Source organism: Tupaia chinensis, unplaced genomic scaffold (assembly GCF_000334495.1).
Source record: "Tupaia chinensis unplaced genomic scaffold, TupChi_1.0 Scaffold000410_1, whole genome shotgun sequence".
Classification (NCBI taxonomy): domain Eukaryota; kingdom Metazoa; phylum Chordata; class Mammalia; order Scandentia; family Tupaiidae; genus Tupaia; species Tupaia belangeri.
Window position 1 is genome coordinate 702,334 of NW_006159915.1, and position 23,927 is coordinate 726,260.

Consider the following 23,927-nt stretch of genomic DNA (forward strand, 5'->3'; position numbering starts at 1 on the left):
TGCTGGTGTCAGTTCAAAATACTTGGCAAGCAGTGTGACAAAAAAAATCAGTTTTTCCAAAGAATCGCTCTGTGGAGTGACTTGTTTATGCCAGAACCCATTGTAGAGCAAGAAAATCCTGCGTTAGAAATTGACCATGAATGTTCCATAATGTTTACTTTAAAATTAACCGTTATTTGAGTAGCATGTGTACGGTATAGTTTTGCATAAAGGGAAAAAATGCATTGTCAAATTTTTTGCTTATATTTTTAAATCAAGGAAAAGAAAATTGTCACATTCTTTATGCAAATGTATCTTCACCTTTTCCATTTCTGTCTTTCTGTTCTGTTTTCTGTGACGTTAATTGAAGAGGAAATAGTACAATTTATTTTAAGTGGCAATGGTGTATTATTGTGCGTAGGATACTGAATTTTATAATAATATGGCATAGAAAATATTAGTGTAGCCTATTTAATGCATGACTTACCTATGAAATTAAATAATAGAGCAAATAACAGAAGTAGAAAACTAATAAACAATTTTTGATTAATGTATGATTTTTTTTCAAAATTTAATCATCAGATTTTAAAGGAAAATTTATGTTGCAGAGCTTTATATAGGCTTTATGTAAGTGATAGAAACAATAGATTTTTGGAAAAAATTAGTGGCACAACTTCATGTAGCTGAGACTATACTATTAATACACTTTCTATTTTATTAATATACTTTTATAATGAAATAATATTAAGTTGTCAGAAAAATCATGATCTGTTTTTCTATGCAAAAATGCATCATGACTTTTCCAACGACTCAATATTTAACATGGCACTATATGCTGAAAGAATCATGTTTTAACTAAAAAAGGCATTTTAAGGCTTTTTCTTTGTCTCTTTCAGTCAAACAAACCTATTGCTTGTTCTAGAGTATTGGGTTCTTTCACCTCATTCAATATTAGGTATTTCAAAATGGTTTTATATTAATGGGTACTAAACAATTGGAAAGCACGTATATGATATATAATCAATAGGCATCCTGGGAAGCAATTATAAGGAGAAATGAACAATTACCGTCTATAATCCTCACAATCCGCCTTTATGAAAGTGATAATTGTCCCTTCATACTGTAATATGAGTGAGTGTGTGTGCCCACCAGGCATTTAAGCAGTCTAGGTAGTGGTAGCTTGGGGAGAAGTAGGTAGAAAGGGGAATGCATAGAGACTACGCAATTCTTAGAAAGTATTTTGTTAAAATTTGATAAAGAAAAAAATTTATATGGTAGAATTAAAGTTAGATATTGCTATAAAAATAAATTCACACATAATATGTTTTTCTTCTTTCTGTTGGAGGAACTAGTTTCTATACATGCAGATACTTTACATAAAGCATTACTTTTTGCTGTGGATACTGTATAATAAATATTCTTATTTTAACATGAATTAGTGTTTATACCCAACTAGCCACAGAGCTGAAGTAGAGAAGACATTTTAGCTTTTATGGTTTTTATGAGATCAAAATACATAAGCATTTGAACAGTGTGTTTAGATTGATTATTTTTTAACATAGTTAAGAGAGATCAAGCAGTAAACCCACCTCCCCTCCACTTTTAAACTAAGGATAAGTCAAGCCAAGATAGCACTCTGTATTCATGAACTTTCTTAGGATAGACTGAATATTCGACTGAAGAATATTAGAATACACTGAATATTCTAAAAAACTATACATCAAATTATAAATATAAACACACTCATAGGTATTTGAGAAGCTGTCCCAAGACACTTCACATTTTAAGGAAAAAAAATTTTTTAGGAGATTAAGCTTAAACTTTGGCAACAATAAAACTGTTTTTATTTATGAAGCATAGCAATATAACTTTTTAATTTAGGGAATTTGGTGTTTTGAGCAAAACCTTATTTCCTCATAATATTCAACAAAAAATGTAATGATTTAGAAATAAATTACAATATATAATTTTGAACCTGAAGAAGGTCTTTTCCTTTTATGTATGTGATGAAAGCACCAAATACTAATGATAGTATTGAAAAAAAAATTTTTTTTTTTTGGAGAGGTTTTTTCACTATAGGCCGTGTGCGCTCACCAGACAGACAGAGAGAGACATAAAGACAGAAAGCGAGAAATCACCCCCCAGGGGGGATGGTCACGCCGCAATCCCTTCTCCTCCATTATCCTCTCGGGATCTTGGGCACGCACGCACATGCGCCCGGCGTGAGTTTTAAGCCACTGGGTCTGGAACGCGAACTGCGGTTGACTACGTGGGAGTCCAGAGACATAGCCATTACGCTAACTGCTGGTTCCCCAGTGTTGAAAATTTTTAATCCAAAAAAACTGGTTATTCATATTACTAATTTTAAATATTTCATGTGAAACAATACTAATACAATGGGTGATTTTAGAGTTAGCATTCTAAGTCCATATAGAGTTTCACAGACATTTCTCAGTAATCAGTGCAAAATTTTAATATTATATGTATGTTATGTGAGTATGGATGAATAGGGATATTGCTTTCTGTCAAGCACTAAACTCAGTTTTGAAGATACATTCAAATTACTTTATTTTCTTTGGTGAACACAGAAATTATAGTTTTCTTTAATCACAGTTCTGAGTGAATACAGTCGTACCTCAGTACCTGTGGGAGATTACTTTCAGGACCCCTGTGGATTCCAAAATCCAAGGATGCCCAAGTCCCTTATATAAGATGGAGTAGTAGTTGCATATAACCCATATACATCCTCCTGTATATGTTAAAATATCCTTAGGTCACATATAACACTTAATAAATTGTGAATAATAGGTCAATTTTTTTTCTGAAAATGAAAATAATTTATTATTTTTATACCAGCCCACGTATAACATATGAAGGCTAGAGATATCTAGAGATATTCTTTCTTTTTTATTACTTGGAGAAAAGGCAATCTTTAATTTTTTTTTATACTTTTTAAATTTGATTTTGTTTTATACATTCAATCCCATTATTTACCTTACTAAATGAATATTTCAACAGGTGAACATTTCTCCCTAGTCCAGTTGATAAAACTATAAAATATCTTTAACAGATAATACCACATTTCTCTGTCCCATTAATGGTTTGTCCATATTTATTATTCTGTATTGTTTAGGGAATATCGACAATTTCAAAAGGTCTGAACATCGTTCAACACAGATACAACCATTTTTTTCCTAAATTTTTTGATCTACAGTTGGTTGAATCTGCAGATGCACAACCTACAGATACAGAGTGTCCACTGTAATCCCATTCTTTTATTTATATTCATTTTTTGAGTTTTTTACTATAAGGACATGTGTCCTCACCAGAGAGACAGCAAGAGACAGAGAGACAGAAAGTGATAAATTGCCTCTTGGATGGATGGTCACACCCCAGTATGTTCTCCTTCATTCTTCTCTTGGAATGTTGGGCATGCACGCACATGCACCTGGCATGAGTTTCTAGCCTCTGGTCTAGGACTCAAACCACAGTCAACCCCAGGAGAGTCCAGTGCCTAACCCGCTACACCACCTGCTGGCCCCAATCCCATTTTTTCAAAAGGTTAATTTTTCATACGTTTTGGTTTGTTATGAAATTTTATTTTATTTTGTTTTTGTAAGACACAATATTACAATCTTCCTGTCTGAGTAGGACACCACTGTGTGCTCCACCACTCTCATCCTTTTTATAGACAAGGTCTCACTATATTGCTGAAGCCAGCCTCGAGCTCACAGTTCTCCTGCCTCAGTTTTCTTTAGTTGCTGGGATTGTGACCAGCTTTTAACCTGGGCCTCCAATGTGACCCAGTATACGGAGCACAGCTCCTCAGCAGTGCATGCACCACCTTGGCCTGGCCTGTATTCTTTTCTTGTGTTTTTGTTTTTTTAAGTGCCTAAAAGACGGGGTTGAAGCTGCATTTGTCATTGTGTAGAAATTCATTACGGTGAAGATATTTCCTATCTCTTTATCCATTCCTTTGACTTCCATCCATCTCACTGCTTCTGGCAATTCCTCCAAACACAGATAGGGGGCTTCTTTTCTGACTTATAGTCATACTACGATTCTTAATAGTTACATTCTATAATTAGGAGGAAAGATTTAAATAAAAACTCAGTCTGAGCAGATCAATCCATCTTTGTATCTTGAAAAGCACCTATAGATTATAAAATAATTAGATTTGAAAATGGACAACATTAATCTCTTTGAATACTCAAACTCTGTAAAGAGACACTTTAAAAACATTCTCTCCAATCATTTCTGGCACCAGGTTTCTGTAGAATTAATATTCCTGTCATTCTTACTACCAATTTCTATTATCATGTGGCCAGCTAGATATTCAGTCCATCGCTAAGGCAACAAAATGTTATTGAAAAATATATCCAGCCAACTTAGTGAATCAAAAATGTCTTATGTAGGGAACCAGCAGTTAGCGTAATGGCTATGTCGCTGGACTCCCACGTAGTCGACCGCGGTTCACGTCCGGGACCCGGTGGCTTAAAACTCATGCCGGGCGCATGTGCATGTGTGCCCAAGATCCCGAGAGGAGAATGGAGGAGAAGGGAATGCGGCGTGACCATCCCCCTGGGGGATGATTTCTCACTTTCTGTCTCTCTGTCTCTCTCTGTCTGGCGAGCGCATGCACCCTATAGAGAAAATCTCTCAAAAAAAAAAAAAAGAAAAAGTCTTATGTACTACAAAACTTAAATGATATTTATATTATATAAACATCACTAAATACAATTCTACTCAAGCAACACATAATTTATTTTTCTTATTCTCTCAGTGTTTAATATTTTTTAATTATTTTATTACACTGTAAACTTATCTTTACACTTTTTCATTGAGTATGAGTGAAAGGTTCAGACAAAACACACCCTTATATTTCAATTTCACAGGTGACATATGAAAATACTCTTACAAAATATTTAAGAATATAGAGATATCCTTATTAAGAACAACTTAAGAAAACTTTACTCCTCCTCATGCTAGTCAGATTTTTTTTAGTTTTATTTTACTGATGACAGCATTCTAGTTTTAATATGATCTCATGGTTTGATCATATTGTATTTTTTGTTGTCTACTCATCTTTATTTTCAAAAAAAGTCTCTCTATATAGCCAGATGTCTTTTTATTTACTTATGCATTTTTCTTTATCATTTTCCATTTGTTAGGAATTGCACTTGAAAAATGAACTCACACAATTTATTGTTTTAAAGTAAACTTTTTTGTGACAGAGAAAGCTATTTAGACTTTTACTTGCATGGTATGCAAATTGATCACGAAGTTTTTCCATTTTAATGATTTATTTCATTACTTATCAATAGAACAAATGAATGAGATAGGTGAAGTGTAAGTTTCTTCTTGGTTCTACTATTGATCTGCTTTGATATGCTAAGTATCTCATGAATATCAATACCAAGAGCCAGTCACCATGAAATTTTTGGCATATATTTTTAAAGGAAAAGTTTTTATATTAATATTATATAGATTGACAAATGGGATTATCCTTTTTATAGTGTTTTGTTTAAGAAGTTGTGGATTTTGGAGAGGCTTGTGGTGTACTTGGGCTTTTCTTGTATTCTATCTTATGTAGATATAGCAACTTATAGCTAAGTATACTTAGCTATGTGTCTGGAGTAGAAATTATGAATCAGTTGTGGGCCAGCCTGTGGCATGGTGGATAAGCAGCTGGATGCACATGGCTGACCACATGGTTCAAATTCCAGACCCAGCAGTGTGAAAAACATGCCAGGCCTATGTGCACGCATCCCCAAAATCCTGAAAGGAGAAATGGAAGAGAAGGGATTGCAGTGTGTCCATCCTCCATGGAGGGTGCTTTTCCACTTTCCCTCCTCTCTGACTCTCTGTTGCCCTATAGCAAATGAAAAAGAGAGAGAGAGAGAGAGAAAGAATACTGTACTTTTGAAAAGCTATTTTAATATTTAAAATATTTAAAGCATGATAGTATATGCTGCCATAAACCTTGTGATTCAAACATCATATTGGAGAAATATACTCAGTAAACAGGTTGAGTTATTTACTATAAATTATAAATTTTTAAAACTTTAAAATACACAGTATAGATATGTAGGCCAATTGAAAAATTATTATCCAAATTTCATGTACTTGTGTTTGTTCAAGTGGGCCAGTATACTCTAGATGCATTAATATTTTTATTCATTTGCTTTGAGTTCTTACCTGTGTATTCATACAGACAGAATAGTGTTATTCTGAAAATTAACTCTATTGAATAATCAGTCTACAATTATATTAATCTCCTTCTTAGTCAAATAATAAACATAACATGACATAATAGTATATGTTAATAAACATCAAAAGTCCTCTGTATTTATATTTCCAATTTATATTTTTTTCATGTTTTCTTATTATATAGGTGATGACTCTCAAAAGTTTTTTTCCTCCTTACCTTGTGGTGGCCTTGGGGTAAGTATGAGTTTTTAAAAGTTTAAAAGTTTACTGCTTTTAAACCACGCATCTACAAAAAACCTCCTTAGATTTATCTATTCATTCATGTTTAAAGCTGTTTCTCAGTGAAGGTGACTCGAAACTTCAGGACTTGCCAAATAATTAGCAGGGCTAAGTGCCAAAGGAAAATGTAGAGGCCCTTGTTCAAAACTCATTAGGCATTTCAAGATGGTTGCAAAATAGAATTAAACCAAGAACAGGGCCCTTCTAACTGTAAGTTCCTGTGCGAGTGCACAGGTCACATGGTCATGAAGACTACTCTGTGAGACTTTCACATAATTGGAAAAAAGGTAAGACGAGAGGATTTGACAGTCTTGCAGTTGAAGACTAGCTGAATTTTCAATAGCATCACATTGAGCACAGCATGCATTCTATTCCTGGTGAAATGGCATAAACCTTACAAATTGCTTTGCGTTCTACGATATTTTGTCTGTGAACCCTTCTGGGGCCATTTTTGTCTTCAATAATTAAAAAATGCCTTTTAACGCATTATGTGTATACAACATTTCATGGGTAAATTTATTCAAATCAAGTGATATATGAAGAAAAATAACTGTATTTTTTTTGTGGGCAATTAGAATATACCTTATAACCTGCTAGGTGTTTAAGGTTAATTGTTACCAGAAACAAAACATCATCCTGTAGAACTAAGTGCTATGTCCTATTAGGACAACTTAAGTCTTTGCCCAGCTCTCCAAGGGATGAGGTATTTAAGTCAGTGGGTTTCTTGGGATGGAAAGAAAAGATGTTTTAGATAATTTTTTGCTATACTTTCGGATAATTCTTGGAGAATTTTTTTGGCTCAAACTAAGTTTTATACAGGGAAATCTCATATATGTGGAGTTCTTTCTCTCATTCTAATCATGCCAGATTTAGTAGGGGGGCATTCTTCTGTTCCTTCTCCTGTGATTCTGCTCCCACTCTGGAAATAATGGCAACTATGACTGTGACAGTATCATTCGGATTTTACAGTTCACCAGCATACAACCAAGTATGCTAGCCACCATATAAAGGAGTTATTACTATCAACACTACTTTATAGAAAAGAAACCTGAAATTAAGTTGTTTTCCTGAAGTTACACAGTGAAAGGTGAAGAGCCGGAAGTTTGGGACTGAGGTGCTTATCCCTGTGAAATAGTTCCAAAAGAGCTTTAAAAAAATCCTTCCATGGCTTTGATCTTCAACAGACTAGCTGCAGCCCCCAGAGCAGAGCAGGGCAGCCGTGTGGCTGAAGGAATGTGGCCCTCTGTGGCAGTTCAACAATGATTTCTGCTCTTTTTTTGAAGAGGTTTTTGCTATAGGGCGTGTACACTCGCCAGACAGACAAAGAGAGGCATAGAGACAGAAAGCAAGAAATCACCCCCCAGGGGGGATGGCCATGCCGCAATCCCTTCTCCTCCATCCTCCTCTCGGGATCTTGGGCAAGCACGCACATGCGCCCGGCGTGAGTTTTAAGCCACTGGGTCCAGGATGCAAACCACGGTTGACTACGTGGGAGTCCAGCGACACAGTCATTATGCTAACTGCTGGTCCTGACTTCTGCTTTTTGATATCCAGTGTAAGACAATCATCATCCCACGTCAGTCCTGGTTCATCTTCAGAAAGCCTGTTGTGGAGCTGGGAGTGTTAAGTGTGGTGATTATCAAATCCCACTCATTTACCAGCATTTTTGTAAAGCACTTGTGCCAAATCGAAGACAGTTTCCCAGCTGTCACCTCCAAAGTCTGACCTAGTATGTGCCTCTCACTCGCTATCCTTTGAACACAAAATACCTCTACTCATCTGCTCTAAACCCTACCAAGGTAACTTATTTTTAGTGAGAACTGCTTTAGTAAGACTTTAAAAATGCTGAAGGAGGGACCAGCAGTTGGCGTAATGGCTATGTTGCTGGACTCCCATGTGGATGACCACAGTTCGAGTCCTGGACCTGGTGGCTTAAAACTCACGCCGGGCGTGTGTGCGTGTGTGCCCAAGATCCCCAGAGGAGAATGGAGGAGAAGGGACTGCGGCGTGGCCATCCCCCTGGGGGGTGATTTCTCACTTTCTGTCTCTCTGTCTCTCTCTGTCTTCCTGGTGAGCATATGCTCCCTATAACAAAAACTTCTCAAAAAAAAAAAAAAAAAAAAGAAAGAAAGAAGTGCTGAAGGAATTGATAGTGACTGCTGGTTCTGCCTCTGAATGTTAACCTGGAGCAGAGTGAGTGTCATGGAGTAAGTCTTTAATCACATTGCCAGGCACTGGTCTAATCCGGATGGTGGCATTAGTGGTAAACCTAGCTTGGACAAGCGGACCCCAAGAGGAGACTGGGATTAGTTTGACTATACCAAAGGAGGCTGGGATGTTTGACTCCGTTATGTTAGAGAAAGCTTGGAGAGAGACCCTCTGTTTATTGAATTGACATGTATATCTTTTGTGGTGAATGTGGAGGCCCAAGTGTATGTGAATGTCTATGCACGAGTGTGTGCATGCATGCTTGCATATATGTGTGGAAGCTGCCACTTGATACACTAGCTAACTAGTTTCACTCAGTCTTTTTAAAAAATTTCTTTAAGAACAGGGTTCAGAATGGTTACAACACTGGACTCCCATGTAGTTAACCGTGGTTTGAGTCCCAGACCTGGCAACTTAAAACTCATGCCAGGTGCATGTACCTGTGTGCCCAAGATCCCTAGAGGAGAATGGAGGAGAAGGGATTGTGGTGTGGCCATCCCCCTTGGGTGGTTTCTTGCTTTCTGTCTTTTTCTGTCTCTCCGGTGAGCGCACATGCCCTATAGCAAAGAAAAAAATCTCTCTTAAAACAAACAAACAAACAAACAAACAAAAACCTTCAGGAACCAAATTATGTCTCTGGATGTTCAGAAGCTATTTGCCATTAGATATTTGGTTTGATATAAGTCCTAGCAGAAACTCTGGGCCCTCTGGATTTGAGCCAGTCTTAAATTTTATCTCTAGGACAATTCCCAAAATATACACAGCATGAACTCAGAGTGCCCCAACATGGCAACATGGGGACTCTGAAAGCTTGGACACAACTGAAATTGCTTTGGTCTTCAGGTACCCTTCTGGTTCAAATGACCTAAAATGGATATTAGTTTCAATTCTAGGATACTCAGTGATTCCAACTGCTTTTCTTTGTTTGTTTGTTTGTTTTTGCCAATGAGACAGAGAGAGACAGAAAGCTAGAAATCACACCCCAGGGGGATGGTCATGACACAATCCCTTCTTCTACATTCTCTTCTCAAGATCTTGGGCACTCACACACACACACAGCATGAGTTTTGTTTTGTTTAGTTTTGCTTTGCTTTGCTTTTCATGACAAACAGCATGTTTAATGAACTGGCAACAGAGATATTGGGTCAAAGAACTGAGGGGCTCCATAATCATCTGGCATCCGCTTAATGTTGTATCTGTGGTTAGAAATGGACATGATAGGAACTCCTGGGATCTTCCGGATTCTTTGTTTAAGGTCTCCGTCAACTGTGGCCACGATGTAACACTTGTGCTGAGTTACTCTCTGTACTAAGCAGTCATCTGCATAGGTTCCTTCATGTGTGCGTGGTGATCGTTCAAATCTTGGACCCTTAGCGATCCTTGGAGCCACTCGATACTTTTGCCCCAATTTTTCAATTTCAGCCATTGACTGCACTAAGTCCAGTCTGGCTTTAATGGAAAAGTTGGTAAAGTTGGTATCAACCAGGATGTGGTAAGGTGGACCCAGCTGTGTATTATGTTGAAAGAATAAGCAGGAAGGGTGCTGGGGGACGTCTCTTACCTTCAGCATGCTAGGATCTTTCTTTTCTTTCTTTTTAGGTTTTAATCTTTCCTTTTCTTTAAACCTCTAATCTCTGAGACTAAGCATTTGCTTCATGGTCACATACTTTCTTGTTTTCTTTTGTTTTCCCATGCTCACGCCACACTCTTGTTTCTTCCGGAATCCCCCAGTATGAATTTTAAGCTGCCAGTCTGGGACTCAAACCGCGCTCAACTACGTGGAAGTCTAGTAACGTAACCATTACATCATCTGCTGGTCCCATGATCTCTAATTGTTAAAGGAAACTCCAGTCACTTTGACTGTATAACTTTACCTGAGTTTGATAAATACCTCCTGAATGCTGATGGATTAATTGGCTTTTACGAGACTACATGGGACAGTGTAAAATCAGGAATCTTCTTATTAAAATTTCCCCTAAAACTAATGTGGCAATCAGAGAGTTGGTCAAGCAGTTCAGTGAACAAATAATATTGAAGGTGCTTTAAAATGTGCTCTTCGGAATTGCATTTTGAGCAGCAGTCTCTCGGTTTCTGAATTCTTCTGTTTGCATCTCATCTTGTTTAGTTACTATGGCGTGACTCATTTCTGATTACTGTATGATTGCACTGCAAGAAAATGCAGCAGCTAACAAGAGCACTCTACCAAATCCTGGGACTTGATCATCACATAGTGAAATTGATAATTAAGGGACTCTGGAAAGAAAAGCCAGTGCGAGACTTCTTTAGTTCTCACTCCTCAGGGTATATCACTAAAAATAGTGATCATTTTCCTGGCTATCTGACCTGCTGCTGTGTGAAGAAATCTTGAAGTCATTTCTCAGCCTTATTTTCCCCTCTTCACTTGATAGGCCACAAAAAAGCCCACAAAAGCAAGGACGAGCAGGCTTTTATGATAATGTCGTCATCAACTCCTAGCTTCAAACGCTTCTGCGGCTTTTGAGTTGTCATTTATAACTTGGAACCGAATCGACCCATAATTCCCCTGATACACTTAGAGAAATTGATAACAGACTGTGCGCTTCTTTTATGGCTCGGAGGAGGCAACTCCAATCACATCACTATTGGCAGGCAATATTATTTTTTGACATGGTTGTAAAAGTATAAAGGGGCTTATGGCATTTGTTTAGATGAGGAATGGGCTCTCAAGCTGTGCTGGGGTTTACAGGACCAGATTAGTGAGAAGCGAAGGGAATATGATGTTTGCAAACAGGATATGATTTTATATAAGTTTGGGTTTCATGCTCTGTTCCCTGGGGAAGGCCCTGCAGACAGCAGAGAATTCTACTTTTATCCTACAACAAACTCCCACTGCCAAAAGGCAGAAAAATAAACGTGGCCAATGGGCAGTGGCAGCCCCCTGATTGGAAGAGGAGGAACTGTGCACGAGGTGGAATAATTCCCGGGGAGGACCGAGGAATGGAAGACCACGGGGAGGGTCTGCGCCTGCCTTCCTGGGCAGAGATGTGCCAAAAATGAGGCTCTGTGGGGTTCAACCAAAGCACCTTCGCCAGCAGCAGCCTAGAAAATGCGCAAGCCCAAAGTCAGCATTTATGACAAACTCTTACTCCATCTATGTTCTACTCGATTACTCGCAGATCCGACACACTTCTGGGGGTTAGGGATATCGTCTTTGTGATTTGGAGAGGGGGAGATGAGGAGATGGCTTAGGTGATGGTGGGGGGGTAATTTAAGACTCCTTTCGATTGCTCTGAGGTTGTCTGCAGACGTTTCAGTTACATGTTAACCACACTCACTATACAGCAGACAGGTTTGAAGGAAATGTCTTGAATTTTCTCTTATACCATCAGAATTAACATGTAAGATCTCACCTTTGCCATTTCAATGCCTAGCTCCCTCCCCAATCCTACACTCATGGGTGTAGATAAAGATATACATGCACGCTTACATTCATAAGAAAATACTGTCTTATTTTCACCCATGTTTACACTGCGTATTACACCATGTTGGTGCTCTGCCTTTATTCTCTCCAGCAATAGTAAACAAAGTTTCCAATGGCAAACTTCTCAAAGAGCTGTTCTGATTTTTCTTCTATATTTTATTCTATTTATTTATGTTTTACCTTAAAATATTCAAGATTTAAAAAAATAAAAAAATGAAAAGACAAAGAAAGACAGAGAGAGAAGGATTGGGGGCAGGGGCGCTACCTATTCGTGGTTGGGCTTTGGAGGGTGAAGTCTCAGCAGAAATTCTTCATTAGTTTAGTTCCTGAAAGTACTAGTTCCAACCCCAATGGAGTCATGTCTTATTTATTTATTTATTTATTTGAGAGGTTTTCGCTATAGGGCGCATGCGCTCGCCAGACAGACAGAGAGAGACATAGAGACAGAAAGCGAGAAATCACCCCCCAGGGGGGGATGGTCACGCCGCAATCCCTTCTCCTCCATTCTCCTCTTGGGATCTTGGGCACACACGCACACACGCCCGGCGTGAGTTTTAAGCCACCGGCTCCAGGATGTGAACCGCGGTCGACTACGTGGGAGTCCAGCGACATAGCCATTACGCTAACTGCTGGTTCCCATGTCTTATTTATTTTTAAAAGAGATATTTACTATAAGGTGTGTGAGCTCCCTGGAGAGACAGAGTGAGAAATCACCCACCAGGAGGATGGCCATGCCACAATCCCTTCTCCTCCATTCTTCTCTCTAGATGTTGGACACATATGCACACGTGCCCAGAGTGAGTTTTAAGTCACTAGGTCTGGAACTTGAACCATGGTTGACTATGTGGGAGTCCAGCTGTGTAACCATTATGCCATCTGCTGGTGCCATCTTTCTATTTAATTTTACTGCTAGAAAGTGGGACCATCAGTTGGTGTAATGGCTATTTCACTGGACTTCCATGTAGTTGACCGCCATTTGAGTCCTGGACCCGGTGACTTAAACCCATGCCAGGCATGTGTACATGCAGGCCCAGGATCCCAAGAGGAGAATGGAGGAAGAAGGGGTTGTGGTGTGGACATCCCCCCAGGGGGTAATTTCTCGCTTTCTGTCTGTTTTGTTTTTTGGCAAGGTGCGTGGCCCCACAAGAAAAAAAAAAAAAAAAAAAAAAAAAAAAGTCTTTTATTTTGCTTTCAAATCTATGAACATATGGTTAAATCCAACAGAACAGAAAGGTTTGGCTAGCAAGACAATTTACTGCTGCAACCGAGGATGATCTTCTCTGAAACAGAACTCATCTTTCAGAAGGCATGACATGGTATGCCACTGAATGAGGAGTGAAGGGCAGAAATAAGATAAAGGTTCATTGCCAATAGCTAGGCAAGGAGAAGGAATGGACAGATTTGTGGACAAGACCGAATGGAAAGATTCGTGGACAAGACCTCAATTCTCCACTGCCCAGGGCCCATGCACTGGACTGACCTGGGTAGACGTGTTATGGGAGCACAGGGAAGAAGAGGGGTGTGGAGGTTACTCAAGCAGTCACGAAGTCTTCAAGAACAATTAGTCATGTGTTCATATGAGTTCGTGTGAGTTGTGTGTTGCGAGGCGATATGAGTGTAGGATCGGGGGAGGCAGTCAGGCTTTAACTGGTTAAGCCATAATGACACGCCATATCTTTAACAATTGCACCATACTGTTACCAATTAGTTAAAGAATTCAACCCCCTAAAAACTTAGAAACAAACCAAAAAAACCTCATGTTTATGCCAAAATTCTGGGTGCTCCTGAAGTTTTAACATTGACTGACGAACCTCTGTCTTTTATTGTTAAGTCTATTTTATCATGTATCCCCCCCCCCCAATTATCCTGAGCAGGCACAATGCCTTTGGTTACATTAGCACAGGCGAGGGGCCGGGGGAGGGCATCTGTTTCTCACATGTAGTAATCAAGATAATGTTGATTTGCCTCGTATTAATGTTCAGCTCAAACCCAGCTTGCAATCAGTGCTTCATTTCCTCCACTGTTGCTATCAAAGATGCATCACAATCCTCTTCCCTCCAGCACAATAAGAGGATCCACCCAGATCTGGAATCTCACGTTTCCCCATCCCTCCCACCAAATTGTATGTGGATTTTCATGAGTTTTAAACTCAATGCAACCGATACTAGCAGGAACACCCCACAGCACCTGGAAAGCGTAAAACTGATAAAGTACCTTAAATTGTTTGAGAATTTTGTTTCATACTGTGGATTCCACAAAAGGATCATGTTGTCCCAAACAAGATAAATGTAATACAAAATGCTATTAAAGTAAGGGAATTCTTTCCAAATACTGAAGGAAATTTCCAGTATTGCAAAGATTATAGTAATTGTGTATGCTCAGTAATTGTGTGTACGCATCAGTTACAGGGATGTAGACAACACTTCCCATGCAGGTAAGTTTATATGCATTATTTTGTGTTTACTATAAACTGTGAAGTTCTATAGAATCATTAAGCATCTGATGTCCTTTGGAGGAAATAGGAAAAATAGGAAATGAAAACCACAAGTTCCTCCCTTTCTTTTCTATTCATGCCAGAGAGCATGTGCATGCACAAAAAGAGTAAAAGAGACAGAGACAGAGAGAAAGAAAGTCCTCCTCAGTCAGGCCTGTTCACACCACTATCCGTCTTGCCTCCATTTTTCCATCCTCTCAAGACACTAGGCGCATGCACATATACCTGGCCTGTTTTTAATGCTGCCAGGCTGGGACTCAAACCAGTGGTCGGCTATGTGGGATCTGGATGCCCCTGCATTGTGCTTGATTGTTGCTCTACGGGGCTGGCCCAAGTTCCTCCTTAGTCCACTCTGTTGTAGCAACGCATATTTGCGATTAAATTCTTTCAATTGCTTTGATATTATGGCTAAGCACAACAAGATGCGTTTTGAAAGAATACATTTTCTTAAAGTAAACATGACTGTCACAAAGCTATTAAAATTCTTGTGTTTTCAAAATGCAATGTCTGAAAAAATGCCATCCCCAATGCTTTGCACATGTGTGGTTTTTATTATTATTATTATTATTATTATTATTTTAGATGTGTTTTTTACTTTCTGGGGACTATAGCATCTTTCTTGCTTTCTTCTATCTATTCACATACACACACACACACACACACACACAGACACAACTATGTCAACCAAACTAACGTCAATAGCGAGGAGGAAGAAACAATATCCTTTCCTGGAATTTCTTTTTCTCTAATTTTTCTCGGTTCTATAATGATTTTCTCTACTTGCCCATGTGCCTTTATTCTAAACACTGAGACAAGAGGAAATTGAACCTAATGACTCTGTGGTTGTTAAAGGTCAATGGAGTTGAGGAACTTTAAGCTTTTATTTCACTTCCGCAATCTAGGGTTCTATGAAGTAAGAACTCTGAGAAATTAAAACTTACCTGAGTAAGTTCAAAAATGCAGTCGTCTATGAATGCCACATCTGACTGTCAAGAACTCACAAGACTTTAGGCCAAATAAAAATTTAGAATAGACATAGGAAAAGATATTATCTTAAAAAATAATAATTTTGTGACAGCCTAAGACATAGCTAAATTTAAGCCCACCTCAGCTTTCATTTTGATGTGGAAAACTGTATTTACATATTCCTTTGTCATATTTCCACCCTGAATAGTTCCAGATCCACATAGTCATCCCTGAAGCAAATATCCACTATATAATATATAATATTAACAATATAACATAGCTGACTACAGTTCAAGTCCCAGACCCAGCGGCTTAAAACTCACACCGGCACAGATGTATGCATCTGTGCCTAAAATCCCAAGAGGAGAATGGAGAAGAAGGGATTGTGGTGCAGTCGTCCACCCTGGGGGTGATTTCTCACTTCCTGTCTCTCTGTCTCTCTGGTACGTGCATGTGCCCTATAACAAAAAACTCTCTCTTAAAAAAAAATTAAGGGAGGACCAGCAGTTAGTGTAATGACTATGTTGCTGAACTCCCATGTAGCCGATCGCAGTTCGAGTCCCGGACCTGGTGGCTTAAACTCACACCGGGTGTGTGTGTGCGTCCATGTCCAAGATCCTGAGGAGAACGGAGGAGAAGGGATTGAGGCGTGGCCACCCCCCTCCAAGGGGGGGGGGATTTCTCGCTTTCTTTCTCTCTTTCTCTGTCTTTCTGGTGAGCTCATGCACCCTATAGCAAAAACCTCTCAAAAAAAAAAAAATAAGATTAAAAAGTTTTTCTTTCAAAATCCAAAATGAAAATAAAATAGTTTACTGAATTTTTGAGCCATAAGCAGCTCGTTCATGGTAGAGTTTCTAGGATTAAATCTTTCCAGGCTTCAGAAGAACCCAAGCTCTTGGGTCAGCTCTATCTTCAAGAGAAACTGGATCTCACACAGCAGACGTGGTTCGAATCTCCAGCCCAGTCAGCCTGAAACATGCTGGACAAACAGGTGAATGCCTGAGAGCCAATGCTGTGGGACTGGACAAAGGGGATTTTGGCATGACTGGCCCCTTGAAAGTGTTCACTGCCCCCTCTCTCATTTGTGCATGTATATTGTCTATTGTAAATAAAAGAAAAACATAATGTTAAAACCCATAGATTCTCATACCTAGGCCAGCAGCATCATTATTACCATTAAAAACACTTATTTTAAAATATAAAATAATAAAATAAAGCAAGCAAATAATTCTCTTAATCATCCTAAGCAGTGATTCACTAATGTTAACAAGAAAGTATGCATTGAATAATTATTTCTTTGAAGATTAGTAAGGATAATACATTTTAGAATTATATGCATTTCAAATCATTTGGTTAATTTACTCTGCTATATTCAAAATAATAAGATTTAGGGGCCAGTAGGTGGCATGATGGTTAAGGTGCTGGATTCCCTCATGGCTGACTGTGGTTTGGGTCCTGCACCTAGCAGCTTGAAAATCATGCCAGGCATGTGTGCGTGAGTGCCCAAAATCTCAGGAGGAGAGCGAAATAGAAGGATTGCATGTGGCCATCACCCTGGAGGGTGGTTTCTCACTTTCCCTCTCTCTGTCTCTGTGTCTCTCCCTTTTTGGCAAGTTCATGTGCCCTACAGCAAAAAATATTTTAAAGTAATATTAATATGATTTATATGGTCTCTAGTTGATATTTACTATGGATATATGTAAATTGTCTCAGGACAATCTATAAAGACTTCTCAAAATGATCCTATACAATTGAAAATGTGACCATTTGATAAAACACCAAAGTCTACAAGTAGTAAAATTCTTTCCTGTAAATATATCACTCCCCCCCAAACCTATTGTCTCTTCCTTAGACAATTTACCATTCATTCATTCATTATTAAATAAACATGTAATGAGAACTTCCTGTGAGTTAAGTATGGAGTAACATTTACCCTCATGTTTTCTCTTACATTTTTATGTGTTTTCCTTTTCAGTTCCCACTCATAACCTCTTACACTTATCACTTAGACTCTTTGTTGATCTTCTATTCCTATTCATTGACTTTGGTGAGAGACTTGGGAGTTCATCAGGACCAGCAGATGGCATAATGGTTACAGCACTGGACTCCTATATAGTCAAATGCAGTATGAGTCCTGGACCTGGTGGCTTAAAACTCATTCTGGGCTCATGTGCATGCATGCTCAAGCTCCCAAGAGGAGAATGGAGGAGAAGACAGGCATATTCATCTCTCCTGGGGGGGGGGTGATTTCTCGCTTTTTGTCTTTCTGGCAAGTGCACATACCCTATCATAAAATTCTCTCTATGGGAAAATAAAAAGAATTGGGAGTTCATGAGAATATGAACAGAAGGTAATCAGAATTTTTTTTTTTAACCAAGAGATTTTTGCTATAAGATGCATGTGTTCATCAGAGAGATAGAGAGCGAGAGACAGAAAGGAGGAAAGAAGTCAAAAGACCAATAATAATTGATGCACACTATTCTCTGTGCTTTAGACACACTGGTGGCTGCCTCAGCTTGGGGCAGAATTCATTTTCTCATTTATTTATGTAACAAGTAGTTTATGCTTATTATATACCAGGAACTATAGATATAGCACTAAACGAAGCAAAAAACCTTTTTTTAGGTTTTTGTAATAGGGTATGTGCACTCACTGAGAAAAAGAGAGAGAGAGAGAGAGAGAGAGAGGGAGAGAGAGGGAGAGAGAGAGAGAGAGAGAGAGAGAGAAATATGGACATATATATAGAGAAAGTGAGGGATGGCCACCCCAAAATTCTCCTCGGGATTTTTGGCATGCACACACATATACCTGGTGTGATTTTCAAGCTGCTGGGTCTAGTACTCAAACTGCAGTCAACAATATGGGAGTCAAGTGCCTTAATCACCATGCCATCTGCTGGCCATAAAGCAAAAATATTGATCATGATGAAATGAAACGTATACTTTAGGGTCAGCAGATAGTGTGGTAGCTAAAGTGCTGGACTCCTACACTGAGAGATGTTTTGTAGGTAGACTGCAGTTTGAGTCCCAGACCTGACAGCTTAAAAATCACACTGGGTGCCTGTGTGTGTGCCCAAAATCCCAAGAGGAGATTGGAGGAGACAGGATTGCTGCATGGCCACCCTCCTCCCTTTGGGGTGATTTCTCACTTTCCCTCTCACTGTCTCTCTCTGGCAAGTGCACAGCCCTATGGCAGAAACCTTGGGGAAAAAAAGCAAATGTATACTTTAATGAGGGAGATAGATAAGCAAATATACATAAATTTAAATATGTGTGCATGTGTGTATGATGGTAAATATTATGGGCAAAAGAAAGCAAGGAAAGAGAGGGGAATCTTGAGAAAGTGGCTAATGGGCCTGTGGCCTTTGGCAGGTTAGAATCTATTGATGACAGATGACCTGGGAGTCCTAGCTTCTTCTGACTGACTTAAAGAGCGGTACAAGTAATAACAAGACTTGTATTGAAGGTTCAAAGCAAGGTAGCGAGGAAGCAATGAAAGTTCAGAAGGTGGAGAGGAGCTTTCCAAGACTACTCTGAGTTCTAGGGCCCCATCTTCACTCCTGCTCTTGTAAATATGGACATCTGGGGTAGCATTATTCTATTCAGAACACACAGAGCTCCTGGCCTGCCTTTTGCTGCTTAGATTAAGGTGTGGTGATAGAGGTCAGAAGCAAGAAGGATTTATAGGCACATGCTAAGATCTTGAGATCTCTCTTAAAGTCTGCCCATGGATGTTTGGAGGGGCTTTGGGATATGAGCACATTTATTTGGGTACTCAAATATCTGGCAGTTCCTCGACTGTGACTTTCCTATTTCAATTGTGCAGTGACAAATTAGATATAGCACTCCAACCCTTGTCCATTTTCAAGTGTGATGATAGTGTTCTGATATTTGCATGACATTTCCCAGTGCCTTTCCCTGTCATTTTGGTGATTTCTTAAATAACACTATTACATTGTGGTATCAGTTGTCTTTGGATAGTCTGTCTTGTTTTATGTCTGAGCTGGGAGATCCATGATAACTGATTTATTGATCCCTTCAGGTTAGTGCATGGACCAAAGGACGCTGCCTTCTCAATTTCGCTATGCCTAATTTTGTGTTGCATGTATACAGTGCTTGGAACAGACATTTTCTTTTCCTTTCTTTTTTTTTTTTTTGAGAGGTTTATGCTATAGGGTGCGTGGGCTCGCCAGAAAGAGAGAGACAGAGAGACAGAAATTGAGAAATCACCCCCCAAGGGAGATGGCCACGCTGCAATCCCTTCTCCATTCTCCTCTCAGGATCTTGGGCAAGCACGCACACGCGCTTGGCGTGAGTTTAAGCCACCGGTTCTGGGACTCAAACCGCGGTCGACTACATGGGAGTCCAGTGACACAGCCATTACACTAACTGCTGGTCCCTGAAATACACATTTTAAAACCTGATCCTACAGATATTTTTACTTAATCATCAGATTCTGATCTTCAGTATCTCAAGTATTAAATGGGACAAATGAATTCAAAACTTTGGCTAAGTTATTTAAGACTATGCTCTAACAATCTAAGTAAAACAGACCTTTAACTTTGACACTAATGGTATTCAGAGGATTGACTTCAATGATAGGATTATCCATTAGGTTCAGGGATAGTTAAGGCAGGACCATAGAGAAAGCTTTGAAACAACCCTGTTGGTTCTTGCAGAACTGAGCTGATTCTTAGCCTTATAACACAGAGTAGCTATTCTCTTTTTTTTTATTTTTTTAAATTTTTTTTAGAGGTTTTTGTTATAGGGCATGTGCACTTGCCAGGAAGACAGAGAGATAGAAAGTAAGAAATCACCCTCTGGAGGGATAGTCATGCTGCAATCCCTTCTCCTCCATTCTCCTCTTGGGATCTTGGGCACGCAAGCACACATGCCCGGCTGGAGTTTAAGCCACCAGATCCAGGACTCGAACCACGGTTGACTACATGGGAGTCCAGTGACATAGCCATTACGCGAACTGCTGGTCCCCAGAGTAGCTATTCTATACACAAATCTTCCGATGATAACCTGCCTCTAAAACAATTAATCCTCACAATAATCTCAGGGGCCTTATTGCCAAAGATGTATCTGAGGCTTCCTAGTCCACAAAAAATGAAGCTGAGATTCAGCAAGGTGAGTAAGTTGTTCAAGTCACACATTCAGTAGGTGGTAGAGTAGAGATGGCCTGATTCCCAAGCCCTTAACCACAATACTATGTACACACAACTCACCATAATTCCAACCTCATATGATTGTCAACACTCCTTTCCCAAATGAGATTAGCCCTAGCCATAAGAAAACACAATTGCTTCTTTTGCCAAGAGCGTTCTCTTTCTTATTGAAATTCCTATGAAGTATTAAATCCATGCACAAAAACATCATCAATTTGGGCTAAAAGCTACACAGCTGCATACAGCATTTGAACCCTAACTAGAACACTGACAAATCTCTGCCCTTGGACCAAACCTCTGAGGATGAGTTAGAGAGAATCTCATTTCAATACCTTCTGAGTCAGAGTTAATGTTGCTAAGCTGCTTTCCATAGGAATGGGGCTCTAGCATGCACTGTCTAGTAAATAAAAGGGTGAACATATTGTGAAGTGCCCTTTACACGGTTAATACATCAGATTACATAAAGCAGTAGGCAAATACAAAAATAGTATCACTTGTCTGTCTCTCTTAACTCATTCTTGGCAAGACTGACCACCAGTTCACTAAAGCTGTGAATAACAATGATAGGCACCCTTAAGTCCCTTGACTGGCCACACAACCCACAAGAATCCATGTATTACTTGGCAAATCTGTGAATTCACCAGTATCTTAAATAAGAATCCTTAGATCTCACGATGCAGCACTTTTGCCAGAACAAACATATTCTTCTTACTGGTAAGTAAACAGCAGAGTGATGTTTTTCTGAAGCTAGAGAAATGAAATTGCACATACAAGGTCCGTGCAGCTGCCAGAAAGCCGTCGATCACACTGGGAGATGCACGCGGCTTGCCCCTGGTCTCCTCCAACTGCTGCTATAATAGTTCATGCCTCTTTCCATATGGAATATCAGTCACAGTAGTCATTCATCATACCATGGTGTTCCTTGGAATCTGCAGTTCTTCCCTATAGTTGCTCTGTTTCTTTTTCATCTCACCATGACTAAAGAAGCTAAGGTGTGAGCATTACAACTTACCAGTGATCCCCAGGGACTGGGCTGTCATTCATGTCTTTCTCCCAGTGTTGAACAAAGGAGAGAAAGCATGTGGGTTCACCCACCCTTTGTCATCATCAATCTATCCAAGTTCCATTTGAAGGGTTTCAGTGGTTCAGCAGAACATCCAATATGAAATAAATAGATACATTCAGGGACCTGGCATGTTTATCACATGGCAGAAAAGGGAGCACCCATTGTTACGTGCTACAGACCTGATTCAAGAATATGATAAAGAGTATCAGAGATCTTTGGCCCAGAATGATGACTCTCACCATTATCAACAGGAGGAGAAAAGTGACAGTCACTCAGATTTATAGAGAGCTCTCAAGAGGAGATAAGTGACAGCCGCAGAATTATAGAGCGCTCTTAAGAAAAACCCAGAGTTATAGAGAGCTCTCAGGAGTTACCCAAGTTACTGCAGAACTACCCCGGAATGCTTTAATGATTTTAGAAGATGCATTCTTCTTCCCAGCCTCAGTCTGAGAATCCAGCAATGCAAAGGCTCTCTTAATTATTATTAACAGAGTTTCTTCATTAATGAAATAGGGTTAAACAAACTTCCCTCATACCATTATTGTGAGGATCAAATGTGATAGTTCAGGTTATCAATGGCAGCTGTATGTGGAAATGGGCACTGCTCCACTCTCTGAAATTGCTGTGAATAGGTCCAGTTCTGCAGAGAGTAAGTGAGCTGCCTGCTTTAAAAGGCTCTGCAGGGACCAGCAGATGGCATAATGGCTACGTCGCTGGACTCCCATGTAGTCGACCATGGTTCAAATTCCGGACCTGATGGCTTAAACGCACGTTGGGCAAGTGTGCGTTCATGCCCAAGATCCCGAGAGGAGAATGGAGGAGAAGGGATTGCTGAGTGGCCAACCCCCCAGGGGGGTTATTTCTCGCTTTCTTTCTGTCTGTTTGTCTCTCTCTGTCTTTCTGGTGAGTGCACGTGCCCTATAGCAAAAACCTCTCCAAAAAAGGTTGTCCAAAGCTGTGAAACCCTTAGGTCTCGCCTGCCCTACCTGCCCAGCTAATGGTCTACCATTAGAATCATAGCACTGGGAAGACTAAAACTGGAGCAGAGGAGCACATTGCTCTAAGAAAACCCAATTCTAATGCAAGGAACCCCAATGCAGTCATTACAAAATCGGGGTTCAAATATTCACACTGCTTTAAACTCAATTCCCCACCTCTGAGCTGCAGATTCCAATTCAGCAGGACTGGATGGGGCCTGAAGGTCTGCATTTCTCATGGTTCCTCAGGTGATGTCAGTGCTCCTCATTTACGGAATACACTTTGCATGATAAGATATTAAGACCATGAACGGGCAAATCATTTCACTTTTGTAGTCCTCAGTTTCTTCATCGCTGAGGTATGGTGATAAATGAAATGCAATTTACCGACATCGCTAGGGATCAAATATGGCACTGATGTGTGGTAATACTTCATCTAAATTTAAAACAGCTTTTTTAAACATTCATTTTTCCTTAAGGGATAAGATAGCAGGCTTCCATTAGCTTGTCCTTGGGGATCTAGTTGACTAAGTCTTCGGTGAGCTGTCTCCCCTGGGCAGAAGTTATAACCAGAAAGTTCCTTTTGGGGTGGGCAGTGATCCATGACAACAGGAGCACAAGACGCTCTGAGCAGCACGATGCTGTTGGATGATTTAGTGAAGAGCCCTCACAGTGGGGTGATGTACCAAATGCTAGAAACTGAGAGCTGGACGTCTGGGCATGGTGTTAACTGAAGAGTTTAGAAGAGCTTGTCATTAACTTGTATGTGAATTGCATAACCTGAACCAGGAAGGGATTTTTTTTTTTTTTTATAGCATTTTAGATTTGTTCTGGCCAGGGTAAAATCCTACCAAAAAAAGTTTCACTGTAGGATTAGTTTATTCTCACTCATTAATTCTTACCCTTGACAAACTGTATTACGGATCTCTTAGGTGTTAGAAAATGGAATGGTAAAAAAGAGATACTCTTGGCCCTGCATTTATGACATTTACACTAGATCTCATGGTATGTCATTAAGAAGAAAACTATAGAACAAAGAATATAGAAAAAAGAATTTAAGAGTACATATGTGTATTAGTCTAGCTAAGGCTGCCATAAAAATAAATACCACACTTTGT

At 39.5% G+C, this 23,927-nt stretch overlaps 1 protein-coding gene and 1 pseudogene across 1 annotated transcript in view; one reads left to right on the forward strand and one right to left on the reverse strand.

Moving 5' to 3' along the window:
• The window catches only part of HDAC9 (histone deacetylase 9), an 865,518-nt gene that overhangs the window by 565,422 nt on the left and 276,169 nt on the right, over nt 1–23,927 (forward strand). The window contains exon 16 of the mRNA XM_027774184.1: nt 6,374–6,423. Coding sequence (XP_027629985.1) covers nt 6,374–6,423 — 50 coding nt within the window. The remainder of the gene's footprint in view (nt 1–6,373; nt 6,424–23,927) is intronic.
• Nucleotides 9,794–10,369, reverse strand: LOC114008890 (rRNA-processing protein FCF1 homolog pseudogene; annotated as a pseudogene).